Source organism: Tursiops truncatus, chromosome 15, assembly GCF_011762595.2.
Source record: "Tursiops truncatus isolate mTurTru1 chromosome 15, mTurTru1.mat.Y, whole genome shotgun sequence".
Taxonomy (NCBI): Eukaryota; Metazoa; Chordata; class Mammalia; order Artiodactyla; family Delphinidae; genus Tursiops; species Tursiops truncatus.
This window is the reverse complement of record NC_047048.1, coordinates 35,150,042-35,175,273: the sequence shown is the minus strand read 5'-3', so window position 1 is coordinate 35,175,273 and position 25,232 is coordinate 35,150,042. Positions and strand designations below refer to the sequence as shown.

General features: G+C 46.5%; 1 protein-coding gene and 1 long non-coding RNA gene across 2 annotated transcripts in view; one reads left to right on the top strand and one right to left on the bottom strand.

The window, feature by feature from the left end:
- The window catches only part of NLRC3 (NLR family CARD domain containing 3), a 32,664-nt gene extending 13,520 nt beyond the window's left edge, over nt 1-19,144 (bottom strand). Inside the window, exons 1-6 of the mRNA XM_033839515.2 lie at nt 17,973-19,144; nt 7,091-7,183; nt 6,228-6,289; nt 5,770-5,971; nt 3,915-5,664; nt 2,807-2,893 (exon numbers count right to left, since the gene is read on the bottom strand). Coding sequence (XP_033695406.1) covers nt 2,807-2,893; nt 3,915-5,664; nt 5,770-5,947 — 2,015 coding nt within the window. The 5' untranslated portion in view covers nt 5,948-5,971; nt 6,228-6,289; nt 7,091-7,183; nt 17,973-19,144. The remainder of the gene's footprint in view (nt 1-2,806; nt 2,894-3,914; nt 5,665-5,769; nt 5,972-6,227; nt 6,290-7,090; nt 7,184-17,972) is intronic.
- Nucleotides 1-25,232, top strand: part of LOC109549596 (uncharacterized) — a 36,427-nt gene that overhangs the window by 8,562 nt on the left and 2,633 nt on the right. The window contains exons 2-5 of the long non-coding RNA XR_012326463.1: nt 2,615-2,768; nt 8,299-8,432; nt 24,181-24,456; nt 24,724-24,886. This is a non-coding gene — a long non-coding RNA (uncharacterized lncRNA). The remainder of the gene's footprint in view (nt 1-2,614; nt 2,769-8,298; nt 8,433-24,180; nt 24,457-24,723; nt 24,887-25,232) is intronic.

Genomic DNA, 25,232 nt, shown 5'->3' with positions numbered 1-25,232 from the left:
AAGTCGGTTCCAGCACACCCCTGACCCCCAGCCCTTTCTCTAATCCAAGAAAGGAAAATGGTAGAGTTATTATAAAATTAACTTTGAAGTAACAAAATGTACGTCTGTATCTGCCTTGAAAGGGCATTCCAGGGAATTCCCCAGTGGTCCAGTGGTTAAGACTCTGTGCTTTCATTGACAAGGGCATGGGTTTGATCCCTGGTCAAGGAACTAAGATCCCACAAGACACGTGGTGTGGCCAAAAAAAGGCATTCCAGGAACACAATGGGGATCCACTTAATGTTCCTCATACACCCAGTTTCAGAAATGATATCTGTTGAGGTTCTTTACAGTTTCTTAGGCATTTTAAAATGTGAGACAGCCCCATGGGATGCAATTGGAATCCCCAGTGCTTTTCAAGCTATGTTTCAACGGACCCTAAGTTTCTTCAGAAAAGCTTCAGGAGGCTGAGGGGAAACCAAGTGCCTAGGCTCTGCCTCCCACTTCTTTGAATCCCAGCAGCCCCCCTTTTGTTTGCCTGTCTAATTGGGATTCTGCCTCATATGCCACTTATTTATTTATTTATTTATATTTGACGGCGTTGGGTCTTCGTTGCTGCGCATGGGCTTTCTCTAGTTGAAGCGAGTGGGGGCTACTCTTCGTTGCAGTGCACGGGTTTCTCATTGCAGTGGCTTCTCATTGTGGAGCAGGGGCTCTAGGCATGCAGGCTTCAGTAGTTGTGGCACGTGGGCTCAGTAGTTGTGGCTTGTGGGCTCTAGAGGGCAGGCCCAGTAGTTGTGGTGCCTGGACTTAGCTTCTCCGCGGCATGTGAGATCTTCCTAGACCAGGGCTTGAACCCGTGTCCCCTGCATTGGCAGGAGGATTCTTAACCACTGTGCCACCAGGGAAGTCCCTCATATGCCACTTTTAAAAAGCGTTCTATCACTTAAAAAAAGTTTGAAGACTGTTCATCCAGACCACCACCTTCTATATAACTGTTCTCAGCTTCTAGAGAGCCTCTGTCCCCATCCCCTACCCCCAGGACTTTTGTAACATTTTATAAACAATATTTCATGAAGGATACCTTGGATGTTTCAAACAGGGTTGTGGCACTGAGGACCAACTATAGGGAGGTGAAGGAGAGAGTGTGGCCAGAGAAGGAGTTTTTGGCTTTGTTCAGAAAAATCTCTGAGTACTATCTAGATTCCTTTAAGCAAAACACTGAAAGTTGGCTATTTTGCTGAAGGTTCTCATGAAGGAAACTATATTCATAATGAGAAATTGTCATTATTTTGCTTCCTTCAAAGAGATTGCATTTAAATTTCTGGCTAACAAGAGGATCCTGCTAGTTAACAGCTGGCTCTTACACGGTGCTTCCTCTGTGGCTGTCCTGTCCTGAGCACTTTCCGTGAATGAACTCATGTAGCCTCGTGGCAACCCTAAGAGGCAGTGTGCAGTAAAGGATTAACCTTGGCCCCTGCTCCTGAGAGGTGACCTCTAAGCCCTTGGAATGTCCTGCCTGGTAGGAATGTCTCTGTTTACCTGGGGGCCTTGGGCCTTGATGGATAGTCTATCTCACAATGGGATTTATGGTCATGCAGTGTCAGCTTGACCTCTGGAGGGGCTGGAGACTAAGGTCAGCATGCAGTGGGCAGGTGTGTCTTCACGACCAACCCCCAGTAATAACCCTGGACACCAAGGCTTGGGTGAGCTTCCCTGGTTGGAATGCTCTGTGTGTGTTGTCACACATGGTCTCTGGGAGTAGGAAGCGCTCTCTGTTCAGCTCCGCTGGGAGAGAGCGGCTGGAAGCTTGGCCTGGTCTCTGGGACCCTGCCCCAAGGGCTGTTCCCTTTGCAGATTTTAATGTGTATCCTTTCAGTGTAATGAACCGTAATTGTGGGTATAATTGGTTTTCTGAGTTCTGTGAGTTCACTGAACCTGAGAGTGGTCATGGGGACCCTTGAACCCATACCGTTTACCCTTCTTAGGCACAGAGGTGTCTGTTCAAGGTCACATGGAGATCACCACTACTCTAACCACTATCCTCAAAGACTTACTTTTGCTCTGGACTCATTCTATATTCTTGTCTCCTCAGAAAAAGATTATTTCAAAAGCTGGAGGCTTGTGTGAGGATGAAAAATTACTCTCTGGGTCCTGTTCTCTAAACTCACCTCCCTAGTTCTCCTAAAGCCACCCTCAGGTCATCACATCGATTCAACTACAAATCAGGGTGTTAACTCACACTTGGATGTTATTGGGTTGGCCAAAAAGTTTGTTCGGGTTCTCATAAGATGATGTAGAAAAACACAAACGAATTTTTTGGCCAACCCAATGTAGGAGTGATTTCATTAGCACATAGATCAGTTCTGCAATCAGCATATAAACTCTCATCTAATTATGTCATTAAAGATGCAATGTTTAAATTTAAAATTGTTTTAATTGATCTTAATTTAAAAATTTGTGTGTTATTTAAAGATGCAGTCCTGTGCTCAAAATACCATTTGAGGGCAAACTTTGTGAGGCATTTAGAGTAAATCAGACTTGGCGGTATGTCTGCACAGACAGCATCTGGAGAAATGGTTCTGTATCCACGATAGTATCTGACCCATACCGTATCCTTTCCCTCTTCTTACAGATGAGGTACCTGAGCCTCTGGAACTTTCTGGAATGAGCAGAAACAAGCAGCCTGCATCCTGAGCCACACGCCTCAATGACAGTTCACTTTGAAAGCACCCCTGGCCATTTGAGCAGAGAGGAGGATGTGAAAAGAGCCCCGGACACCTAGACAGGTAGGCAGCCTGGGCAGGGTCTCCTGGGTCGGCGTTACCTGATCCTCTGAATGCGACAGTCCTTCCCACTCAGCACACTGCCCAGCAGTTCCATCATGGGGTCCTGGAACTGGTTGGTGTCCAGCCTGGTCAGGAGGAACAGCAATAATGAACAGTCTCACTGCCCATGGGCAGGTGGGATGAGGCCCCTGGCAGAGGGCTGGCATTAGGCAGCGGAGGGGGCGCTACACAGACACCCAGGCTGAGATCCTTTCCCTCCCCCTCCTCTCCATCCCAGTGCAGCCCCCACTGTGAGGTTCAGAGATCCGTGCCAGCACACCCACATGCTCAGAGTTTTCCTACAAGAGTGACTTGGGAGGCTCAGTGGTGTAAACCCTAGGCTTCCTACCCACAGGGATGTCTTCCCAGCAGCCCCGCAGTCTGTATGCGTGTGCAGGACACCAGTTGCTAGCTCTCCTCCTTCTGAGGATGTAGAAGCTACTCTGAGGTCCTGAATGACCCTTGTCCTAAGCCTTCCCTTCCCCCCACCAGGGTCCAGAGAATGGACAGAGGGTGATGGGCTGAGAGTGGAGTGAATGGGTATGGCCTGTCAGCATTGGGATGGTTTACAGGGTGTTGTAGGTTGAATTGTATACCCCTATAAGATATGTTGGTGTCATAACCCCCCAGTGCCTCAAGAATGTGACCTTATTTGGAAATAGGGTCATTGCAGGGTAATGAGTTAAGATGGGGTGGGGTGGCCTGTAACACAGTGTGACTGGTGTCCTCACAAGAGAGGAGAGCTCTACATGAAGACAGACACGGAGAAGGTGGCCGTGTGACCTCGGAGGGCAGAGACTGTGGTGATGCGTCTACAAGCCAAGTATTGCCAGCAAACACTGAAGGCTGGAGAGGCCAAGAATGACCCAAGGATCCTCCCCTACAGGTTTCAGAGGGAACACAGCCCTGCTGACACCTTGATCTTAGACTCTAGCCTCCAGAACTGGGAGAAAATAACATGTCATTTTAAGCTACCCAGGCTGTGGTCCTTTGTTACAGCAGCCCTAGGACATGGACACAGAGGGGCGTGGTGGAGGGGAGGAGCCCTCCAGGTCCCCGCTCTCTCCTCTGCCCACACGCCCCACACAGCCCCACCCTGGCGCCCACCTCAGACTCCGGCAGTAGAGCAGCTGGGGCAGCAGGCTCTGGAGGACCCCCTGGCTGAGGTACAGGGGCAGGTTGGCCTCCTGGGTGCAGACATCGGACACCTGCAGGAGGTAGGCCAGGGCAGCGCGGTGTTGGGGGCTGGTCAGCCCGGCCAGGCCCCCGCTTGCCATGGCCTCTTCCACGCTGTGGGCCAGCTCCGTGTGCTGCAACTCGCGCAGGCAGTGCAGGATGTTGATGGCCCGGGCGCAGACCACCGTGTTGGGGCGCAGGCAGCTCTTCAGGAGCTCGGCCACCTGGGCCCGGTAGCCCTGGTGCTCGCCCTGGGTCAGCAGGGAGCCGGCCAGCAGCGCGTTGACCCTCGGAGACAAGAGGCCTGAGAGGAAGCGCAGGAAGACGTCGAGCCGCCCATCCTCGGCCTGCATGGCCCTCTGGGCCGCACTCCTGAAGTGCGTGAGGAAGCCAAGCTGGGGCCAGGACATGCCACCCTCGGTGAAGAGATCGAAGATGGCCCTCTTGGATGCACTGTAGTAGTAGGCAGCTGCCACAAACTCCTGCAGGGACAGGTGGGTGAAGTAGTAGGCTGCTGAGGAGGCCAGGGTCTCCTCCCGCTGCAGGAAGCAGCTGCATGGGGCGGTCTGCAGCAGAGCAAGGTCCACGCCGAACACCTTGAGGTCTGGCTCGTAGAACACGTACTTCTTCCTGACCAGCCCGTGGAAGGCCAGCCGGCCCAGTGTCCCCACCATCTTGCGGCAGCCGTGGGCCAGCTGCTCAATGCGGGGGCTCACCTTGCCCTTCTCCTGCCCCTCCCTGCTGAGGGCCATTCTGAAGTACCATGAATAGAGTTCACACAGGGTCCTTGGAGGCCACGGCTCTGCATCCTGGAGCCCTGGCCTGTTGCGGTGCAGGTGGCCCAGCACCGACCCCACCAGCTGGCAGAAGGCTGGGACGGCGCACATCAGATACAGGGGTCTGTCAGCCTGCATCTGGCTCAGGACCCAACCCGAGAGGACCTGGTCCTCAGGGAACATCTGCCCCAGACACATCTTGATCTCCTCCTCGTTGAAGCCCCGGATCTCGGTCATCCGGTCCACCAGGCCTCCCGGGATCTGGCCAGCCGCGCTGGGGCGGGAGGTGACCCAGACAGAAACACCTGGGAAGAGGTTGCCCCGGATGATGTTGGTGATCAGATGGTCCACTTGGATCTCCTTCTTGGGGTCTCTGCAGGCCACAGTGTTGGAGAAGTCCAGGGGCATCTTACACTCATCCAGGCCGTCCAGGACGAGGAGGACTTTGGTTAGGGCTGCTGACGCCAGGCCAGTCTCCCCCGCGTGTGGGAAGACAGAGCGGACAAGTCTGTCTGCAGACAGCTTCTCATGGGTGTTGAGATCCCGGAAGGTCAAAGGCAGCACCAGCGAGAAGTCCTTGCCCATCTGCCCCCGGGCCCAGAGGTAGACAAAGTTCCTCACCAGGGTGGTCTTGCCCACGCCAGCCACCCCAATGGTGATGGAGATGCGGGGCGGGATGGACACCCGCGACAGAGGCAGGAAAAGCCTGTCCAGGGCGATGGTCCTGTCGGAGCACCAGCCCCCACGTGTGGCCTCCACCTGCGTGAAGTCGTGTTCCCTCAGCTGCAGGTCCATCAGGTCCTCCACCAGCAGGAGGCTGGTCAACCTGGAGGAGGGGCTTCCCAGCTCAGGGCTGCCTCCCATCCTGTTCAGAAGGGCCTCTCGGTGCCTCTGTATCCTCAAATCTGGACAGAAGCCAGAGGGGAGGGATGGGGGAGGGTGGAGGAAGAGGGCCCTCCCTCCGGTGGGTGAGGGGAAGAGGGCCCAGGGATCCCTATCTGTCTGCTTACCATTGCCATGGGGCCTCAGCAGGGACTCTGGTGTCCTGTCAGGGGGCTGCAGGATCTGGGAGCCCTGACTGCCCTTCCCAGCCAGCAGGTCCACTAGGGCTTTCACCTGCTCGGCTGGGGAGCCAGCACCGTGGCCCTGGCCAGCCTCCCTGCCCGTGTGCACCTCTTGCTTCCTCATGGAGTCTGGGATTGCTGCCAGGAGCTGTGGAGAGAGGACCTGAATCTGCTTTCTTCTGTCGCCCCATCAGTGGCCTGGGGACAGGTTAAACAAGCCTCAAGGGATGGGTGGATGGGGACCCACCCTTTCTCCTGCCCTGAACTACGGGTGGCTCTTGATCTGGCCTCTGGGACAGGGTTGGAAGGACTGTTTGTTGCTGGATGGTGACAGTAGTCCCTGCTGCCAGGAGCATTGCTCAGGTGCAGGGGCCCTGGGCTCGAATCTGAGCTCTGTCACTTACTGGCTCTGCAACACTGGACAGGCCACCTGAGTGCTCTGTGCCGTGGTATCCTCATTTGTAACCTGAAAATGGGGATGAGATTGTGAACAGTTCCACTCATGAGAGGGGAAGGATGAAAGAGACCAATCTGGAAAAGCTGCGTGTGGTATGATTCCAATCCTATGGCCTCCTGGAAAAGGCAAAGCTATGGAGACAGTAAAAGGATCAGTGTTCGTCTGGGGTTTGGGGCGAGGAGGGAGGATGAACTGGCAGAGCACAGAGGATTTTTAGGGCACTGAAACTACTCTGTATGATACTGCAGTGGTAGATTCATGTCATTGTACATTTGTTCAAACCCATAGAATGTATGGCACCACGAGTGACACTAATGTCAGCTCTGGACTCTGGGTGATAGTGACGTGTCAGTGTAAGTCAACCGATTGTAACCAATGTGCCCCTCTGGTTGGGGAAGGGTGCGTGTAGGTGTGCTGGGGGTAGAGGGAAATCTCTATATTTCCCACTTGATTTTTCTGTGAACCTAAAACTGCTCTAAAAACTAACGTCTATTAACTTAAGAAGAAAAAAAAGAAAGAAAGGAGGAGCCAAAAGGGAAGAGAGAGCTGGTTCAGCTACTCAGCTACTTTTCTTTTGTGTTCCTGGGGCCTCTGGGAAGCGCAGAGGCTCCTGACCCTCAGGCAGCACTGTTTTCTGCTGGGAACAGTGATGCCAAGGCGCTGAGAGGCAGAGCCCCACCTGCTCACGTTCCTCTCCCTCCCTGGGGACTGGAGTGGATCCTGTTGCCAAGGCTGGCCGCCCCCATGTGTCCCTCCATCAGCTAAGGTGGACACTTGAGGACCCTGAGCCCGCCCCCAGCTGCTCCTCACCTGCAGCAGGCATGATGTCCAGCCCTAGGCAACCCCTCCAGCAGGGCCCCAGGAACTCAGGGGGCGGGGGTCAGCCATCCTTTGTCCACGGGTCTAGGAGAAAACAGGACGTGGGGCTGGGCAGAGGTCATGCCTGCTGCTTCAGATGGCAGCAGCTCATTGAAACAGATCGACCCGCACCCTCCAGCCCTAAAGCTCTCTGGGTCCCAATGTGATTCATTTACGAGGGGGCCACTGAATACAGCCCCCAGGATCCAACACACTCGCTGACCTTGGATTTGAATTGGGCTTCCCAGGCATTTTAACTTGAGATGAACCTTTCTACGTGGAAAATGCTAAAAGAAGCTTGGCAACAAGTAAAATAGCATTTTCTAACCATTCAGTTCACGGTGATATTGAAGAGTTAGTGCAATGAATTTGAGGTAGGTGGTGCCCAACCGAGCTGACTAAACTATTCTGGGAACTTCAGAAATAGGCCGGGGTGAGGCCATGCTCCTTACACTTTTTCAGGACCCTTCTGGCTGTTTTATTTTATTTTTCTGAATGTCAAAACCAAGGGGGAAAAAACTGGATGGGGTGTTGGTTTAAGTCATATTAATGTGCACAGATTAATGGAGGCATTATTGAGGGTTTTCTTTAGATCCTTTGCTAAAACTATATTTTTCCTTATCTAGATCTTGCCAATTTCTTCTTTGTGTCTAAGTATTTTTAAGTAGTTCTTGTTGTTATTATGAATTTTGTTGGTGTCAAAGAAGGCAATTTTTGTGTATTTTATCTTGTATCCCACCAACATGTTAAGTAGTCACAGTAGTTCTCATTTTTCAGTTAACTCTCTTCAGGCTTTTGAATTACTGCAATGCAAATAATTTCATCTCTTATTTTGAACAATTTCTCTGCATGGTCCAGCCCCACCGCTGCCCCCAGCAATGTTGAAGGACAGTGGTTGTAACAGCCATCGTTTTCTTACTCCTGACTCTCCCAGGAGTGGTTCTAGCCCAAACCATTAGACCTGATGTTTGTGACCGGTATATAATTAGTTCTCTTCTCCTCTTGGAAAATTCCTCCTTTCTTATTGCCATTCAAGTAACATTATATAATCCTTGTTGAAGGCTTACTGTGTTTCAGACATTCTGTTAAGCACTGTACTTACATCATTTCATTTACGCCTTGTAACAACTCTCATTACCATTCCTTCTCGCATTTTATAGATGAGGACACTGAGGCTCAGAGAGTTTAAATGACTTTCTCAAGGATACGCGAGTGGGAAGCAGTTGTGTTGGAATAGAAACCAAGGCTTCACTGACAGCAGTACTTGTGCTGTATAATCTACCTGCCTCTTAAGGTATGTTGACACATTTTATAAAAGTTTTAGGCATGTCTGTTAAATGAGCAAATAACTTTTTAGCAATATTGATATAATCGCATGATTTACTTCCAATCATTCATCCAGCTAGCAGATATTTATAGGGGGCTGCTGTGTGTTCCAGGCACTGGTGATGTAAAGGTGAACAATTAGACAAAGTCCTTACCTTGTGAGTGTGGTGGGGGTGGAGGATAATGATAGTAAAGAAGAAAACAAGTGAATAAACAAGGCAGTTCTGATGGTGATTAGTGCCTGAATAAAATAAACCGTGTGAGTGATGGAGAGGGTCAGGGTCCGGGGGAGGGGGTCCTTTAGTCTCAGTGTCCAGGGAAGGACTCTGTGAGAAAGCTACATATGAGCAGAGATCTGAAAGGTGAGAAGGAGAGAGTCATGCAGAGAGCCAGGGGAACAGCAAGTGTAAATACCCTGCGTGTTAGAGAAGGAGGAAAAGGCCAGAGTTGCTGGAATGCAGTGAATGAGCACGTGGGCTCACAAAGGGGGTTGGGAGGCCACCTCAGAGGGGCTTGAGACCTGGTCACTCCCCTAAGGAGTTTGGATGCGTTTGAGTGTGGTGCGAAGCCACTGGAGGGAGCAACGGGACTGATGTATATCAGATCTTTATTTTATTTTATTCTGTTTTTATTAATTAATTTATTTTGGCTGCGCCGGGTCTTAGTTGCGGCATGTGGGCTTCTTAGTTGAGGCATGCATGCAGGATCTAGTTCCCCAGCCAGAGATCGAACCCAGGTCCCGTGCATTGGGAGCGTGGAGTCCTACCCACTGGACCACCAGGGCAGTCCCTCAGATCTCTCCTTTAAACCGTGAACTACACTGGCACTTCCCTGGCAGTCCAGTGGTTAAGACTCTGTGCTTCCACTGCAAGGAGCACGGGCCTAATCCCTGGTCAGGGAATTTTATGCTGTGTGGCACAGCCAAAAACAAAAAAACAAAACAAAACAAAAACTGTGAGCTATGCTAATAGATTTTCTAACATCAAACCAAACTTGCATTCTTGAATATAATCTTCCATTAGTATTAAGCTATGTATAACAGGGTGGGATAGCACAAAAATAGAAATATAAGTCAATAGAACATAATAAAGGGTCCAGGAACAAATATATATTTATATTATTTACATATGAAGGAATTTGGTAATATGACAAAAATAACATTTCAAGTCAGTGGTATTGGCCAGCCTATGAAAACAAATTTTTTTGAACTTTACTTCACATTAAGTGCAAAATTTAACTTCAGTTCGGATTAAATACAAAACCATAAAAGCACAATAAGAAAATACGAGAGAATATTTTAAAATATTCTTTCGGTAAGGGAGGCTTTTTTTTTAAGCAAGACATAAAATCCAGGAGTCATAAAAGGGAAGACTAACAGATTTGCCTTAATTGAATATTTCTCAATAATAATAGTGCCACAAATAAAATTGGAGGAAAACCTCAAGCCAAGAGTCAACATTTGCAAATATATGAAAGAGCATTAATATCTTTAATGTATAAGGAACTCTTAAAATCAATAAGAAAGAAATAGAAATGAATAGAAATAGAAATGAATAGAAATAGAATGATGGACACAGACAGGTAATTGTGGACCCAGACAGAAATAGAAAAAAGGACATAGATAATTCATAGAAGTATAAGTGACCATGATGTTGAAAAGATGCTCAATCCTACTAATGATCAAGAAAAAACAAAACAAGGAGCTATCATAATGACATAACAGGCTGCATTGGTGAGAACGTGGGATTAATAGGAATCTTAGCTGGTGGGAGGGTAAATTAGTATGATTCTGGATCATAATGTATCATTATCTATTGTCATTAAATATCTTTGATCCAGAAGTTCCACTTCTGGGAATTTATGCTAAAGAAATAATTGGGTAAGTGCACAGAGATGTGACTATAAGGATGATCCTGAAACATTGTTTACAACAACAAGAAATTGAAGGGGAAAAAAACTAAATTTCTATCCAGAGAGAATTGGTAAAATTATTTTGGCGCAGTTAAACAGTGGAAACCTACGTGGCCATAAAAAATAATAAGGTCAAACTGGAAATGTCCACAGTGTATTTTTTTTGTCTCTTAATGTTATAAAGGTTTTTTTTAAAAATTCATTTATTTATTATTTATTTATTTTTGGCTGCGTTGGGTCTTTGTTGCTGCGCATGGGCTTTCTCTAGTTGTGGTGAGCAAGGGCTACTCTTCGTTGCGGTGCATGGGCTTCTCTTGTTGTGGAGCACGGGCTCTAGGCGCGCGGGCTTCAGTAGTTGTGGCGCACGGGCTCAGTAGTTGTGGCGCATGGGCTTAGTTACTCCGCAGCATGTGGGATCTTCCTGGACCATGGCTCGAACCCGTGTCTCCTGCATTGGCAGGCGGATTCTTAAGCACTGCGCCACCAGGGAAGCCCTGGTATAAAGGTTTTAATCACTTTTCTGAGGTATAATTTTTTTTAAAATGAGAATCCTATATATATATATTTTTTTAAATTATTTATTTATTTTATCATTTATTTGGTTGCACCAGGTCTTAGTTGCGGCCGGCAGGTTCCTTAGTTGTGGCATGCGAACTTTTAGTTGCGGCATGCATGTGAGATCTAGTTCCCTGACCAGGGATCGAACCCGGGCTCCCTGCATTGGGAGCATGGAGTCTTAACCACTGTGCCACCAGGGAAGTCCTGAATTATAATTTATATAAAATAAAATGCACGCATTTCAAATAGAGTTATATGAGTTCTGACAAATGTATACACCTCTGTAACATCTACCACAATCAAGTCACTGAACATTTCTTTCTCCCAAAAAGTGATCCCTCATGCCCCTTTGCTGTCTACCCCAACCACACCCCTCTGGCCCTGAGCCATCCATCTGCTTTTTTCACTATAGTTTTACCTTTTCTAGAATTCCAATGTTTTTTTTTCCACTTTTTAAAAATTGTGGTAAAATTCATATAACATAATTACTATCTTAACCATTTTTAAGTGTACAGGTCAGTGGTATTAAATGTATTCACACTGTTGTGCAACCATCACCACGATCATCCCCTTAACTCTCTTTATCTTGTAAAACTGAAACTCTATACCCATTAAACAACAACTCCCTATGCTCCCCTCCTCCCTAGCCCCGGGCAACCACCCCTGTACTTTCTGTCTTTATGATTTTGATGACTCTAAGTGCCTCATATAAGTAGAATCATACAATATTGGTCTTTTTGCATCTGGCCTCTTTCACTGAGCATAATGTTTTCCAGGTTCATCCATATTGCAACATGTATCAGAATTTTGTTCCCTTTTATGATTGAATAATATTCCATTGTATGTAGGTACCGTATTTTTCTTATCCATTCACCTGTCAGTGAGTACTTGGGCTGCTTTTATGTTTTAACTTCGGTAAATAATGCTGCTACAAACATGGATGTACAAAGGTGAACTCTTTAAGACCGCGCTTGCAATTCTTTAGGGTTTATACCCAGAAGTGGAATTGCTGGATCATATGGTAACTCTATTTTTAATTTTTTGAGGAGCTGCCACACTGTTTTCCAAAGCAGCTTTAACATCTTACTTTCCCACCAACAGTGAGTGCACAGGGTTCCAATTTCTCCACATTCTCACCAGTACTTGTTGTTTTCTGGTTTTTTGATAGCAGCCATCCTAATGGGTGTGAGGTGGTATTTCATTGTAGTCTTGATTTGTGTTTCCCCAATGATTAGTAATGTTGAGCATCTTTTCGTGTGCTTATCGGCCATTTATATGTCTTCTTTGGAGAAATATCTATTCAAATCCTTTGCCCATTTTTCAATCAGGTTGTTTGGGTTTTTTGTTGTTGTTGAGTTTTAGGAGTTCTCTATATATTCTGGATATTAAATCCTTATCAGATACATGATTTGCAAATATTTTCTTCCATCCTGTTTTTTGTACTCTGGATAGTGTCTTTTGATATACAAAATTGTTTAATTTTCATGAAGTCCAATTTGTCTAATTTTTCTTTTGTTACCTGTGCTTTTGGTGTCATATCCAAGAAATAATTGACAAATCCAATGTTGTGAAGCTTTGTCCTCTGTTTTCTTCTAAGAGTTTTATTGGTTTAGGTCTTACATTTATCCATTGTGAGTTAATTTTTGTGTATGGTATTAGGTAAGGATCCAACTTTATTCTTTTGTATGTGGATATCCAGTTTTCATAGCACCATTTGTTGAAAAGACTGTCCTTTTCTCATTGAATGGTCATGGCACCCTTGTCAAAAATCATTTTACCACATACATGAGGGTTTATTTCTGGGCTCTCTATTCTATTCCATTGGTTTACATGTCTGTCTTTATGCTAATACCATACTCTTTTGATTACTGCCACTTTGTGGTAAATTTTGAAATTAAGAAGTGTGGGTCCTTAGGGCTTCCCTGGTGGTGCAGTGGTTGAGAATCCGCCTGCCGATGCAGGGGACACGGGTTCGTGCCCCGGTCCAGGAAGATCCCACATGCCGCGGAGCGGCTAGTCCCGTGAGCCATGGCCACTGAGCCTGCATGTCCGGAGCCTGTGCTCCACAACGGGAGAGGCCACAACAGTGAGAGGCCTGCGTACCGCAAAAAAAAAAAAAAAAAAAAAAAGGAGTGTGGGTCCTCTAGTTTTGTTCTTTTTTTTTTTTTTTTTTTTTAATACGGCAGGTTCTTATTTAGTTTTGTTCTTTTTCAAGATTGTTTTGGCTATTTGAGGTGCCTTGAAATTCCATGTGAATTTTAAGTTGGGTTTTTATATTTCTGCAAAAAAAAAATGTTATTGAGATTTTGATAGGGATTGCACTGAGTCTGTAGCTAGCTTTCAGTAGTATTGACATTTTAACAATATTAAGTCTTCAAGTTCATGAACATGGGATGTGTTTCCATTAATTTATGTCTTCTTTAATTCAGCAGTGTTTTGTAGCTTTCATTGTACAGGTCTTTTACCTCCTTGGTTAAGTTAATTCCTAAGCATTTTATTCTTTTTGATGTTATTGTGAATGGAATCGTTTTTGTGATGTCCTTTTCAGGTTGTTCATTGTTCATGTATAGAAATGAAGGTGAATTTTGTGTGTTGACTTTGTATCCTGCTACTTTGATGAATTCACTTATTAGTTCTAACAATTGTTTTGTGGAACCTTTAGGATTTTCTGCATAAAAAATCATATCTGCAAACAGATGATTTTACTTCTTCCTTTCCAATTTGGATGACTTTTCTGTGTGGCCTTTTATGGCCACATAATTTTCCACTGTATAACTTGGCCATAATAATTTTACCAATCTTCTTTGGATAGAAATTTCATTTTTTCCCCTTCAGTTTCTTTTTCTTACCTAATTGCTCTGGCTAGAACTTCCAGTACTATATTGAATAGAAGTGGTGAAAGCAGGCATCCTTACCTGGTTCCCAATGTTAGAGGAATCACTATCAGTCTTTCATCATTGAGTATGATGTTTGCTGCAGGTTTTTATTATGTGGAGATAAATTCCTTCTATTCCTAGCTTACTGTTTTTTTGTTTGTTTGTTTGTTTTGTGGTACGCGGGCCTCTCACTGTTGTGGCCCCTCCCGTTGTGGAGCACAGGCCCCGGATGCGCAGGCTCAGCAGCCACGGCTCACGGGCCCAGCCGCTCCACGGCATGTGGGATCTTCCTGGACCGGGGCACGAACCCGTGTCCCCTGCATCGGCAGGCGGACTCTCAACCACTGCGCCACCAGAGAAGCCCACTGAGTGTTTTTATAATGAAGGGATGTTCAATTTTGTCAAATGCTTTTTCTGTGTCAGTTGAGATGTTCATGTGGGTTTTTTCCTTCCTTTTGTTTACGTGGCATATTACATTGGTTGATTTTCCTATGTCGAACCATCCTTGTATTCCGTGAATAAATTCCATTTGGTTTTTGTTGAAGATTTTTGCATCAGTGCTCATAAGGGACATCTATATTTTTCTTTTCTTATAGTGTCTTTGTTTGGCTCTGGTATCAGGGTAATGCTGGCCTCATAGAATGGGTTGGGAAATGTTCTCTCCTTTTCAACTTTTCAGAAAATTTTGAGAAGGATTGGTATTACTTCTTTAAATGTTTGGTAGAATTCACTAGTGAATATATATATATATATTTTTGGCTGCACCACATGACATGTGGAATCTTAGGTCCTTGACCAGGGATCAAACCCACGCTCCCTGCATTGGAAGCACAGAGTCTTAATCACTGGACTGCCAGAGAAGTCCCTCTTTTCTAGTTTTAGTAATTTAAGTCGTCTCTCTTTTTCCTTAGTCCATCTAGCAAAAGATTTGTCAATTTTATTAATCTTTTTGAAGAACCAGCTTTTGGTGTCATTGATTTTTCTCTATCATTTTTCTATTTTCTGTTTTATTTTTATTATTTCCTTCCTTATGCTAGTTTTGGGTTTAGTTTGTTCTTTTTTTTCTAGTTTTCTTAAGTTGTAAAGTTAGGTTGTTGATTTGAGATCTTTCCCATTTTTTAATATAAATACTTATAGCTATCAGTTTCCTCCCTTAGCACCACTTTCACTGTGTCCCATAAGTTTGGCATGTTATGTTTTCATTTTTATTCATCTCTGAGTATTTTTAAATTTTCCTTGTGAATTCTCCCTTAATACATTAGTGATTTAAAAGTGTGTTGTTTGGGCTTCCCTGGTGGCACAGTGGTTGGGAGTACGCCTGCCAATGCGGGGGACCTGGGTTTGGGCCCTGGTCTGGGAGGCTCCCACGTGCCACGGAGTGACTGGACCTGTGTGCCACAGCTGCTAAGCCTATGCTCTGGGGCCTGTGAACCATGGCTGCTGAGCCCACGCGCTGCAATTATTGAAGCCCGAGTGCCTGGAGCCTGTGTTCTGTGACAGGAGAGGCCACTGTGGTGAGAGGCCCGTGCACTTCAGTGAAGAGTGGCCCCCGCTTGCCGGAACTGGAGGGAGCCTGCGCTCTGCAGCAAGGACCCAACGCAGCCAAAAATAAATAAAAATAAAATAAATTTTAAAAAAATAGTCTGTTGTTTAATTTCTGCAATTTCATGCATTTTCCAGGTTTTCTTCTGTTATTTATTTCTAACTTCATCCCACTGTGGTTAGAGAAGATACTTTGTATAATATCTATATTTTAAAATCTCTAAAGACTTAACTTGTAGCCTAACATATGGTCAGCTCTGTTAAAATCCCATGTGCATTTGAAAAGAATATTCTCTTGTTGGGTAGTGTATTCTGTATGTGTCTGTTAGATCTAATTGTGTTAAGACTTCTATTTCATTATTTGTCTTCTGTCTGGTTGTTCTATGCATTATTGTGAGTGGGTTATTAAAGTATCCAACTATTATTGTGGAACTATTTCTCCCTTCAGTCCTGTCAGTTTTTGCTTCATATGTTTTAATGGTCTTTCATTAGGTATATAATGTTTATAATTGTTATATCTTCTTGCTGTTTCAAATCTTTTATTAATATAAAGTGTCCTTCTTTGTCTCTTGTAACCTTTTTTGATTTAAAGCCTTTTTTGTCTGATATCAGTATAGCTTCCCCTGCTCTCTTTTGGTTACTATTGTCATGGAATGTAGTTTTTAGGTTTTTTGGGTGGGGCCATGCTGCACGGCTTGTGGGATCTCAGTTCCCCAACTAGGGATTGAACCCGAGCCACAGCAGTGAAAGCCCGGAATCCTAACCACTAGGCAACCAGGGAACTCCCCATGGAATATCTTTTTTTGTCCTTTCATTTTCAACCTATTTGTGTCTTTGGATCTAAAGTTAGTCTCTCATAGACATCCTGTAGTTGGATCACGCAGTTTTCTCCATTCTGCCAATCTCTGTCTTTTGATTAGAGAGTTTAACCCATTTACGTTTAAAGTAATTGCTGATAAGAAGGGCCTTACTTCTGTCATTGTGCTATTTGTTTTTATTCTGCCTTTTCCCCCCCTCATTTCTTGCATTACCGTCTTCTTTTGTATTTAGTTGATTTTTTGTACTGAAATGTTAAAATTCCTTTTTCATTTCCTTTTGTGTATATATTTTAGTTATTTTCTTTGTGGTTACCATGGGTTACATTTAATATCCTAAAGTTATAATACTCTAATTTAAATTTATACCAGCTTAACTTCAATAACAAACAAAAACTTTGCTCCTTTACAGCTCTGTCCCCACCCCTTTTGGTTGTTGATGTCACAGTATTACACCTTTATACATTGTGTGCCCCCCAAACATAAACTAATAATTAAAAAAATTCTTTAGTCTCATATTATGTAGAAAACAAAATTTGAAGTTACAAACCAAAGATATAGTAATATTAGCTTGTACACTAATAATTGGTTTTTTTCTTTAAATATAATAGTATCTTAAATCATGTAGAAAACAAAAAGTGCAGTTATAAACCATTGTTACTAGCGTTTATAATTGCCCATGTGTTGACTTTTGTTGAGATCTTTATTTCTCCATATGACTTTGAGTTACTACTGTCTAGTGCTCAGGACTCCCCTGAGCATTCTTGCAGGGAAGGTCATGGTCATGAACTCCCTCAGCTTTTGTTTATCTGGGAATGTCTTAATTTCTCCCTTAATTTTTTAAAAATAAATTTATTAATTTTATTATTTTATTTTATTTATTGTTTCTGACTGCATTGGGTCTTTGTTGCTGTGCGTGGGCTTTTCTCTTGTTGTGGCGAGTGGGGGCTACTCTTCTTTGCAGTTTGCAGGCTTCTCATTGTGGTGGCTTCTCTAGTTGAGGAGCATGAGCTCTAGATGCACGGGCTTCAGTAGTTGTGGCTCATGGGCTCTAGAGCGCAGGCTCAGTAGTTGTGGCTCACGGGCCTAGCTGCTCCGTGGCATGTGGGATCTTCCTGGACCAGGGATCAAACCCGTGTCCCCTGCACTGGCAGGCGGATTCTCAACCACTGTGCTACCAGGGAAGCCCCTCCCTTAATTTTGAAGGGCAGTTTTGCTGGATGTAAGACTCCTGGTTGATAGGTTTTTTTCTTTGAGCAATTTGAATATGTCAGCCTACTCTTTCCTGGCCTCCAAAGTTTCTGATGAGAAGTCTGTTGATAATCTTATTGAGGATCCCTTGTGTGTGATGATTTTCTTCCTCTCTTGCTGATTTCAAGATTGTTTTTTGAAGGTTTGATTATAATGTGTGTCTTAGTTGCTCTGCAGCCTGTGGGATCTTCCCAGACCAGGGCTCGAACCCGTGTCCCCTGCATTGGCAGGCAGATTCTTAACCACTATGCCACCAGGGAAGCCCTACAATGTATTTTTGTGTGGGGAAAAAACTCAATGTGCAGAGGAGAATTATGATGGGATACCTTTATGTTTTAAAAAGAAAATAGGATACTGTTTTTGTCTGGCTAGAGATTAGCTGGAAATATTTGACAGTGGGATTGAGGAATTATTTCTTATTTTGTGAATTTTGATTGCTTAGATTTTGGTAACTAATGTGTATTGCTTCCCCTCATTTAAATAGATTACTTATAGAATTATAAAAGTAAAACATTAAAATCATTTAAATAATACAAAAGTAAGTAAAGTATATACCTCATTTCCACTCCCCAGGGGTGACCTCTTCTAGTTGATGGTTTTGTTTTTTTTTTAAGTAGGTGCTAGTGCAATAGGGCAAATAAAAGAAATAAAAGACATCAAGATTGGAAAAGGAAAGAATAAAACTGTCACTATTCACAGTTGACATGACTGTATACTTTGAAAATCCAAAAGAATCTACAATAGAACTATTAGAACTAATACATGAACTTAACAAGGTTTCTGGACACAAGATCAACACACAAAAAGATCAGTTATATTTCTACGTACTAGCAACACTCAAGTCAAAAGTAAAAATTTTAAATACCATTTAAAAAATCAAATATATAAGAATAAATCTAGGGACTTCCCTGGTGGTCCAGTGGCTAAGACTCCACGCTCCCAATGCAGGGGGCCTGGGTTTGATCCCTGGTCAGGGAACTAGATCCCACGTGCTGCAACTAAGAGTTCACATGCCGCAAATAAAGATCCCACGTGCTGCAACAAAGATTCTGCGTGCTGCACCTACGACCCAGCATAGCCAAATAAATAAATAAATATTAAAAAAAGAATAAATCTAGCAAAAAAATTTGCATGACCTCCACATTGAAAACTATGAAACAATACTAAGAGAAATTAAAGAAGACCTAAAGTAGGGATTTGCCATATTCGTGGATTGAAAGACTCAGTATTATTAAGATGATCTATAGATTGACATACCAATCAAAATCCCAGCAGGCTTTTTGGAGGGCAGTGGGGAGGGTGGAAATTGGTAAGCTGATTCTAAAACATAAACAAAAGACCCTGAAATAGACAAAATAATCTTGAAGAAGAAGAACAAAGCCTGAGGACTTACACTACACAATATCAAGACTTAGTATAGAGCTATAGGTATTGGTACAAGGGCAGACAAATAGACCAGTGCACTAGAATAGACGGTCCAGAAACAGACCCACACATATATGGGCACCTGATTTATAACAAGGCCTCCAATGCAATTCAGTGGGCATTAAATTGTGCTGGCTAATGGGATATTCATATGGGAAAAGTGAACCCTGACCTCTACTTCACACCATACACAAAACATTAATTCAAGCTGGATCATAGATCTATCTAAATGTGAATGCTAACACAGTCAAGCCTTAGAAAAAATACAGGATAAAATATCTTTTTAGGGCTTCCCTGGTGGCGCAGTGATTGAGAGTCCGCCTGCTGATGCAGGGGACACGGGTTCGTGCCCTGGTCCGGGAAGATCCCACATGCCGCAGAGTGGCTGGGCCCATGAGCCATGGCCGCTGGGCCTGCACATCCAGAGCCTGTGCTCCGCAACAGGAGAGGCCACAACAGTGAGAGGCCCACATACCGCAAAAAAAAATATATATATATATCTTTTTGAACTTGGTCTACGTAAAGATTAAACAGAACACAAAAAGCACTAACCATGAAAGAAAAGAACAATATATTGAGATTCATTAAAATTAGGAATATCTGTTCATTAGAAGACAGCATTAAAAGGTGAAAAAGCAAACCATTGACTAGGAGACAACATCCCCAACACCTTAATCAGTAAGAAACAGACATCTGATGATAAACTGAGCCAAAACTTGAAAGAATGTCACTGCAGAGAATATCATTAGTAATCAGAAAATGAAAATTAAGATCACTCTGGAAAAATGTTTGGTAATGATAAGACTAAATATGCATATTTCTGTGACCCAGTAATTTCCCTCCTGGGTATATACCCAACAGAAACGAGTGTTTATGTCCACCAAAACCCAGATCAGAATATTTATAGCAGCTTTATTCATAAACTCCAGAAGAGTGGAAACAACCAATGTCCATCAACAAAAGATTGAGATTTTTTTTGGAATGTTCATACAATCAAATCCTACATTATAAAGAAACAGAATAAGCTACTGATATCCTCGACACTATGGCTGAGTCTCGCAGACATTGTGAGTGAAAGAAGTCTGATGCAAAAGAGATACACTCTTGTGATTCCATTTGTAGGAAGTTTAAAGTCAGGCCAAACCAATCTGAAAAGATAGAAGTCAAAGTAGTAGTTACACTTGGAGGCGGTTCTGACTGGACGGGGCATGAGGGAGCCTTCTAGGGTGCTGTAAACTTCTATCTAATTTAATCTGGATGGTGTACACACAGGCATACACATATATAAAAATCCATTGAGCTCACTTTACTGTCTAAGTTATACCTCAATTTAGAGAACGTTATGCTAGCAGCTATCTAAAAGTTCAAATGTATGTAAACCAAAATGAAGCACTGTTACTGCAGCCTCTTAGTGCATGAGCTGGGACACTCAGGCCTCTGTCCTGCTCTCAGGGCAATGTCAGGGTGTGGCCCAGGGCTGGACACAGCCTCCTGCATAGGATGTCCAGGTACACCCACCAAGTAACAGACTATGCTTTGGTGGGGGTGGGGTGGTGGCCAGGAGTATGCAGGACCATGTTGAAGAAGGGCCAGGCTCAGTGCCTCTCAGCTCTGGCAGGACATTGTCTGGAGCACTAAATATTTTTTTAATTTAAAATTTTTATTGTGGTAAAATATACCTAACAAAATTTACTATTTTAACTATTTTTTAAGCATTCAATTCAGTGACATTAAGTACATTTACAATGTTGTGCAACCATCACCACCATCCACCTCTAGAACTTTTTCATCCTCCCAAATGGAAACTCTGTACTCATTAAGCACTGACTCCCCAGCCCCTGGTAACCACTTTCTGTTTATATGAATCTGACAACTCTAGGTACCTCATGTAAGTGGGATCACACAGTATTTGTCCCTTTGCATCTGGCCTCTTTGAGCATAATGTTTTCCAGGCTCATCCAAGTTGTAACAGGTACTAGAATTTCATTCCTTTTTAAGGCTGAATCATATTCCAGTTTATGGATGGACCACATTTTGTTTATTCATCCATTCGTCAATAGATATTGTACTTAGGTTGTTTCCACCTTTTGGCTCTTGTGAATAATGCTGCTGTGAACGTGGGAGTACAAATAGCAGTTCAAGGTTCTGCTTTCAACTCTTTTGGGTGTATACCCAGAAGTGGAATTGCTGGATTTTATGGTCATTCTATGGAGCGCTATTTTAAAAAAGCCACCGCTTAGCCCAACTGCGCAGAGATTTCACTGGTCTGGGGTAGAGCCCCTACATGGATGCATTTTAAAGCTACCCAGGTGATTCTAATGAGCAGCCAGAGTTGAGAACCACTGGGCCAGAGAGAGGCTAGGAAAGTGACAAAGAAGCGACTGCAGAAGGCGAGAGTGAGCAGGAGGAAGAGGCCGGCCTGAGTGTGCCTGGGAAGGTGGGAGGGCGAGCTCCTTGCCTCTGGGTCCTAGCAGCCACTCAGCAGTGGGGCCAACATTCCCTCCTGATCAGACACCCATCTTTCTTGCCCCACTGACCTCGCCTAGGGTTGCCAGATTTAGCAAATTAAGATACAGGACAGCCAGTGAAATTTGAATTTCAGACAAACAACAAATAATTCTTCTAGTATATCTTATGTACTACTTGGGACATACTTATACTTAAAAAAAACAAAACTCATTCTTTATCTGAGATTAAATATTAACAGGGTGTTCTGTTATCTGGCACCCCTACTCAGGCCCCACTCAGATAAGAGCCCCCCCAGCCTGGCCTTCACCTTTGGACACCTTGTCCCAACAAGAACAGAAGAGGAGACCCCAGCAGTTGGCCCAGGAGCCACACCATTCCCATGACCTCCCAGGGCCAGCAGTGGCTGAGGGTGGCTACCTGGCCACCTGTGTGGACAGCCCTGCTTACAGCCCCAGATGCCACCCTCACAGGGTGGAACCTACCACAGACTTCTGAGCAGGATGACATCCGGTGGCCACACATGCCACCAGGGACAGCCAGGTAGACCCTGCCCAGTGTAGACAGTCTCCGGTGAGCAGCAGGAAGCCTGAGAGCCCAGCTTAAAGGGAAGAAGACTGAGAGCGGGTGGGCCTTGGATTGCCTTGGGGGCTTTTAGGGCCAGAGGGCGGTCAGTCTGCAGAGGGTCTGTGCTGTAGCGGGCAGGGCAAGGCCAGACACAGGACCGGGGTTCCACGGCCACCTCCCTGGAGTAGGGCTTCCCCGCTCCCATGCATCCTCCAGTGCTTCATCCATGGGGCAGGACACAGCTAAGGACCTGCGTGCCCTTGTGCTGGAATCACTCAGACCCTGTCCCTCAGGCTCCACAGCTGGGCTTCTGTCTCATCCCTGAGGCCCAGGCCCCGATTTCCTCATTGTCTCTGCCAACAAGGTCCAGCTTGTCCTATGCTATCCTTCCAGGGGCCCCAGTCCCGTCTGCCAGGCCTGTGTGAGAGCAACCGGCCTCTGCTCTGCCCACCTGCACTTGGTGACTGTGGGGCCTGCAGTGCTGCCCTCCCTCCTGGGCTGCCCGTGTCCCAGGCCACAGCTTCTCAGATGTTCCTGTCTCCTGACTCCCACCCCTGCCCCCCAGGGCCCGAGACTTCAGTTCTCAGCCCTTTTAGGTGGCCCCCCCAACCATGACCGCTGACCACCTGAGACCAAACAGCCTTTCCCAGAGGGAGGAAGCAGTGCCTTCACCGTGAGACACAGCTCTCCTAACTTCACTGCCCTGGAACCCTCTTGGGGACCGGGACAGGCTCAACCCTGGGGATCCTGGCACACCTGGGACAGAGGAGGAGGTGCCCAGCCTGCACCCCCACCTGGGAGCCAGCTGCAGGTTTCCCTGTAATGGCCAAGGGTGAGCCCTAGGGCTCAGGGAAAGCATGTGCGTCCTTTGAGGGGACAGGGAAAAACCCTGGGACCCAGGAGCCTGGCCACAGGGGAGGGCCCTATGACCAATAGCCACCCTGAACCAGCTCTATGGTGCCTCTTCTGAGAAAGCCTCTGTGATTACCGTCCCTCTCAGAATGATGAACCTCACCTCCATCCGAGGGTGCAGCTGGGAGAGGACCCTGGGGACTGCTCACCCAACATGAGGGTGACATTTATGGAGCAGGCACTGGGTGATAGACCCAACCCCACCTGCACCACCTCCCTTGGTCCTCAGGACCCTGGGCAGGTCTGGTATTGTCCCCTCCATCTTAAGGGAGGAAAGGGGATGCTAGGATAGTGCCCAGGTCTGCTGATTCCAAGTTTAACCACTGGGCTGCACTGCTCAACCTCACCTCTGCCTGCCTGCAGCACTTTCCAGCTACTTCCTGCTCCTCCTGTCCCATCATTGGTACCTGGGGTGCTGGGCTTTGTCGCCTTAGCCCATTGTGGGCTGTCCTTAGGCACCTGTTTGCTTATTTCACACCGTTATCTAGTCCTTCCCAGCAGCTCCTGGCACCCATGGGGACACCTTCCTGGAGTTGCCCCAGCCACCACTCCACAGAGTGGCTCAGGCCTTCAAAGTCATGGTCCTTTCTGCCAGCTGTCTCCTCTTTCTCCCCCATCCTGTACTGAGACAGTCTGGACTCAACTTACCTCCCGGGCCTCATTGCTCCAGGGATGCCAATGCTGGGGGGCCGAGGGCGTCCATCCCAGCGCTCCTGGGCTCAGCCCTGCTCCAGTGGACAGAGGCAGCTGGGTGGGTGTGAGGATGTCCTGGGAATCTCTGTGGCTGGTCAGCTGGTCCCCGAGCCGTCAGGATCTGTCCAGGGCAGGAGTGAAGCCCTGTCTGGAGGGATCAGGAGGTGATTACCGTGCAGGGCAGCAGGGCCGCGGCCTGCCAGCTCCCGCACTCCCCCGAGCCCACCGGCTGTCACGGCAGCCGGGGCTCCTCACCTCTTCCTGTGCTGGGCTCCACCTCAACCCTCCTTCCTGTCTGATTTCAAAAGCCAACAGCCTTACAGACAAATCAGTGAGCTGTAGCTGCCTCGGGCCAGCTCTCTGGCTTTGTCACCACCCTGTAAGTCAGAGGCAAGGGTGATGCCAGGGTCTTGTTTCAAGGACTGAGTGCCCCTGCAGACCTGATGCTCAGGGGAAAGTGGTCCAACCGAGGCCACAAAGGAAAACAGACTCACCATCAGCAGACCTTTGCTTTTTGGGGGGTGGTAGGGAAACCAGGCAAGCGTGGGGGCATTCAGTGACTTCCTTAAGGCCACACAGCAGGCAGCTGACCTCGCTGGGGCTGGAACTGCGTCCTGCCACTCTAGGCTGGCATGCTCTGATACGGTGTGTGGCCCTCCTCACCCCTTCTTCTAACCGCCCTTGCTTTCCTTCTCTCTAGCACCCAACAGGCACCTTTGCCCCAGCTGTACTCCACAGTGTCTTCCCAACTCAAGGGCCCCCAAGGCAGGTCAGCTGCACCTGAAACAGCAGAATGTGGCAGTTCACTCAGGCCCCTGGAGGTGGACCTCAGCACATGCGCTGCATTGATGGGGAAGGACACAGCCCAGAGTGAACAACATGAGAAAAGTTACAATAGAGGAAAAATACAGGACAGACTCTGGTGACAGGGAGCAAACCACCTCATGTGAAGCCACTGAGAGAAGCAGATGACGAGGTGGGAGCAAAGTGATGGGGCCTCAGATTTTCTCAGTGAGCAGGTGGGAGCCAGCAATGGTTGTAGAGCAGGAGAGTAGTAGGTTCAAGTGCATGTAGCAGCTTGTGTGTGAGGGGAGTTGGGAGGGGGCGGGGCATGTGCTTGTATTAGCCTGTCCTCAAGAGCCGCATGGGTGATGGAGGGGAGGGTACCAAGGCGGCAGATCAGAAGTGCTTCATAGAATGCCATGCTCCCATTCCCCCCTCACTCCCTCTGTCCTTCCATCAGCGCTCGCCAGGTGCTGGGGGGACACACGGTGGCTACCCTGGAGAAGCCTGCTGAGGCTTCAGGCCGGCAGAGTGCAGACTGGCGGCTGCAGCCCTGGCCAGAGGTGCAGCGAAGGCATTTGAGAGCAGGCCGCCCACAGGATGTTGGAAACCACAGGGGCCAGGTGGGTATCTGTCACATGACAGAGGCCAGGAGGCCCCTCTGCTCCTCCCTCCACGGCTCAGGGTCGATGGATCCTGAGCACAAAAGGAAACAGCATCCTCTGTGGGGAATCTCAGGGCACCCCTGAGTCAGCACTGCCCCCCACCTTTCCTCCCCACCTAGAAGGGATGTCCCATGGCTGGGTAGGGCTGGGCCCCAGGCTCCCTCTGCTGGCTCCTCTAAGAAGTTCGGGGCCTTCTCCTGACTCTCCCGGGGGTTTTCATACGTTTGGGGTGAGGTCTCCCATGCTCGTTCTCACTCTGGGGCTTTCTATCCACCCAGAGTTGTGGTCAGCTGGGCAGGCCCTT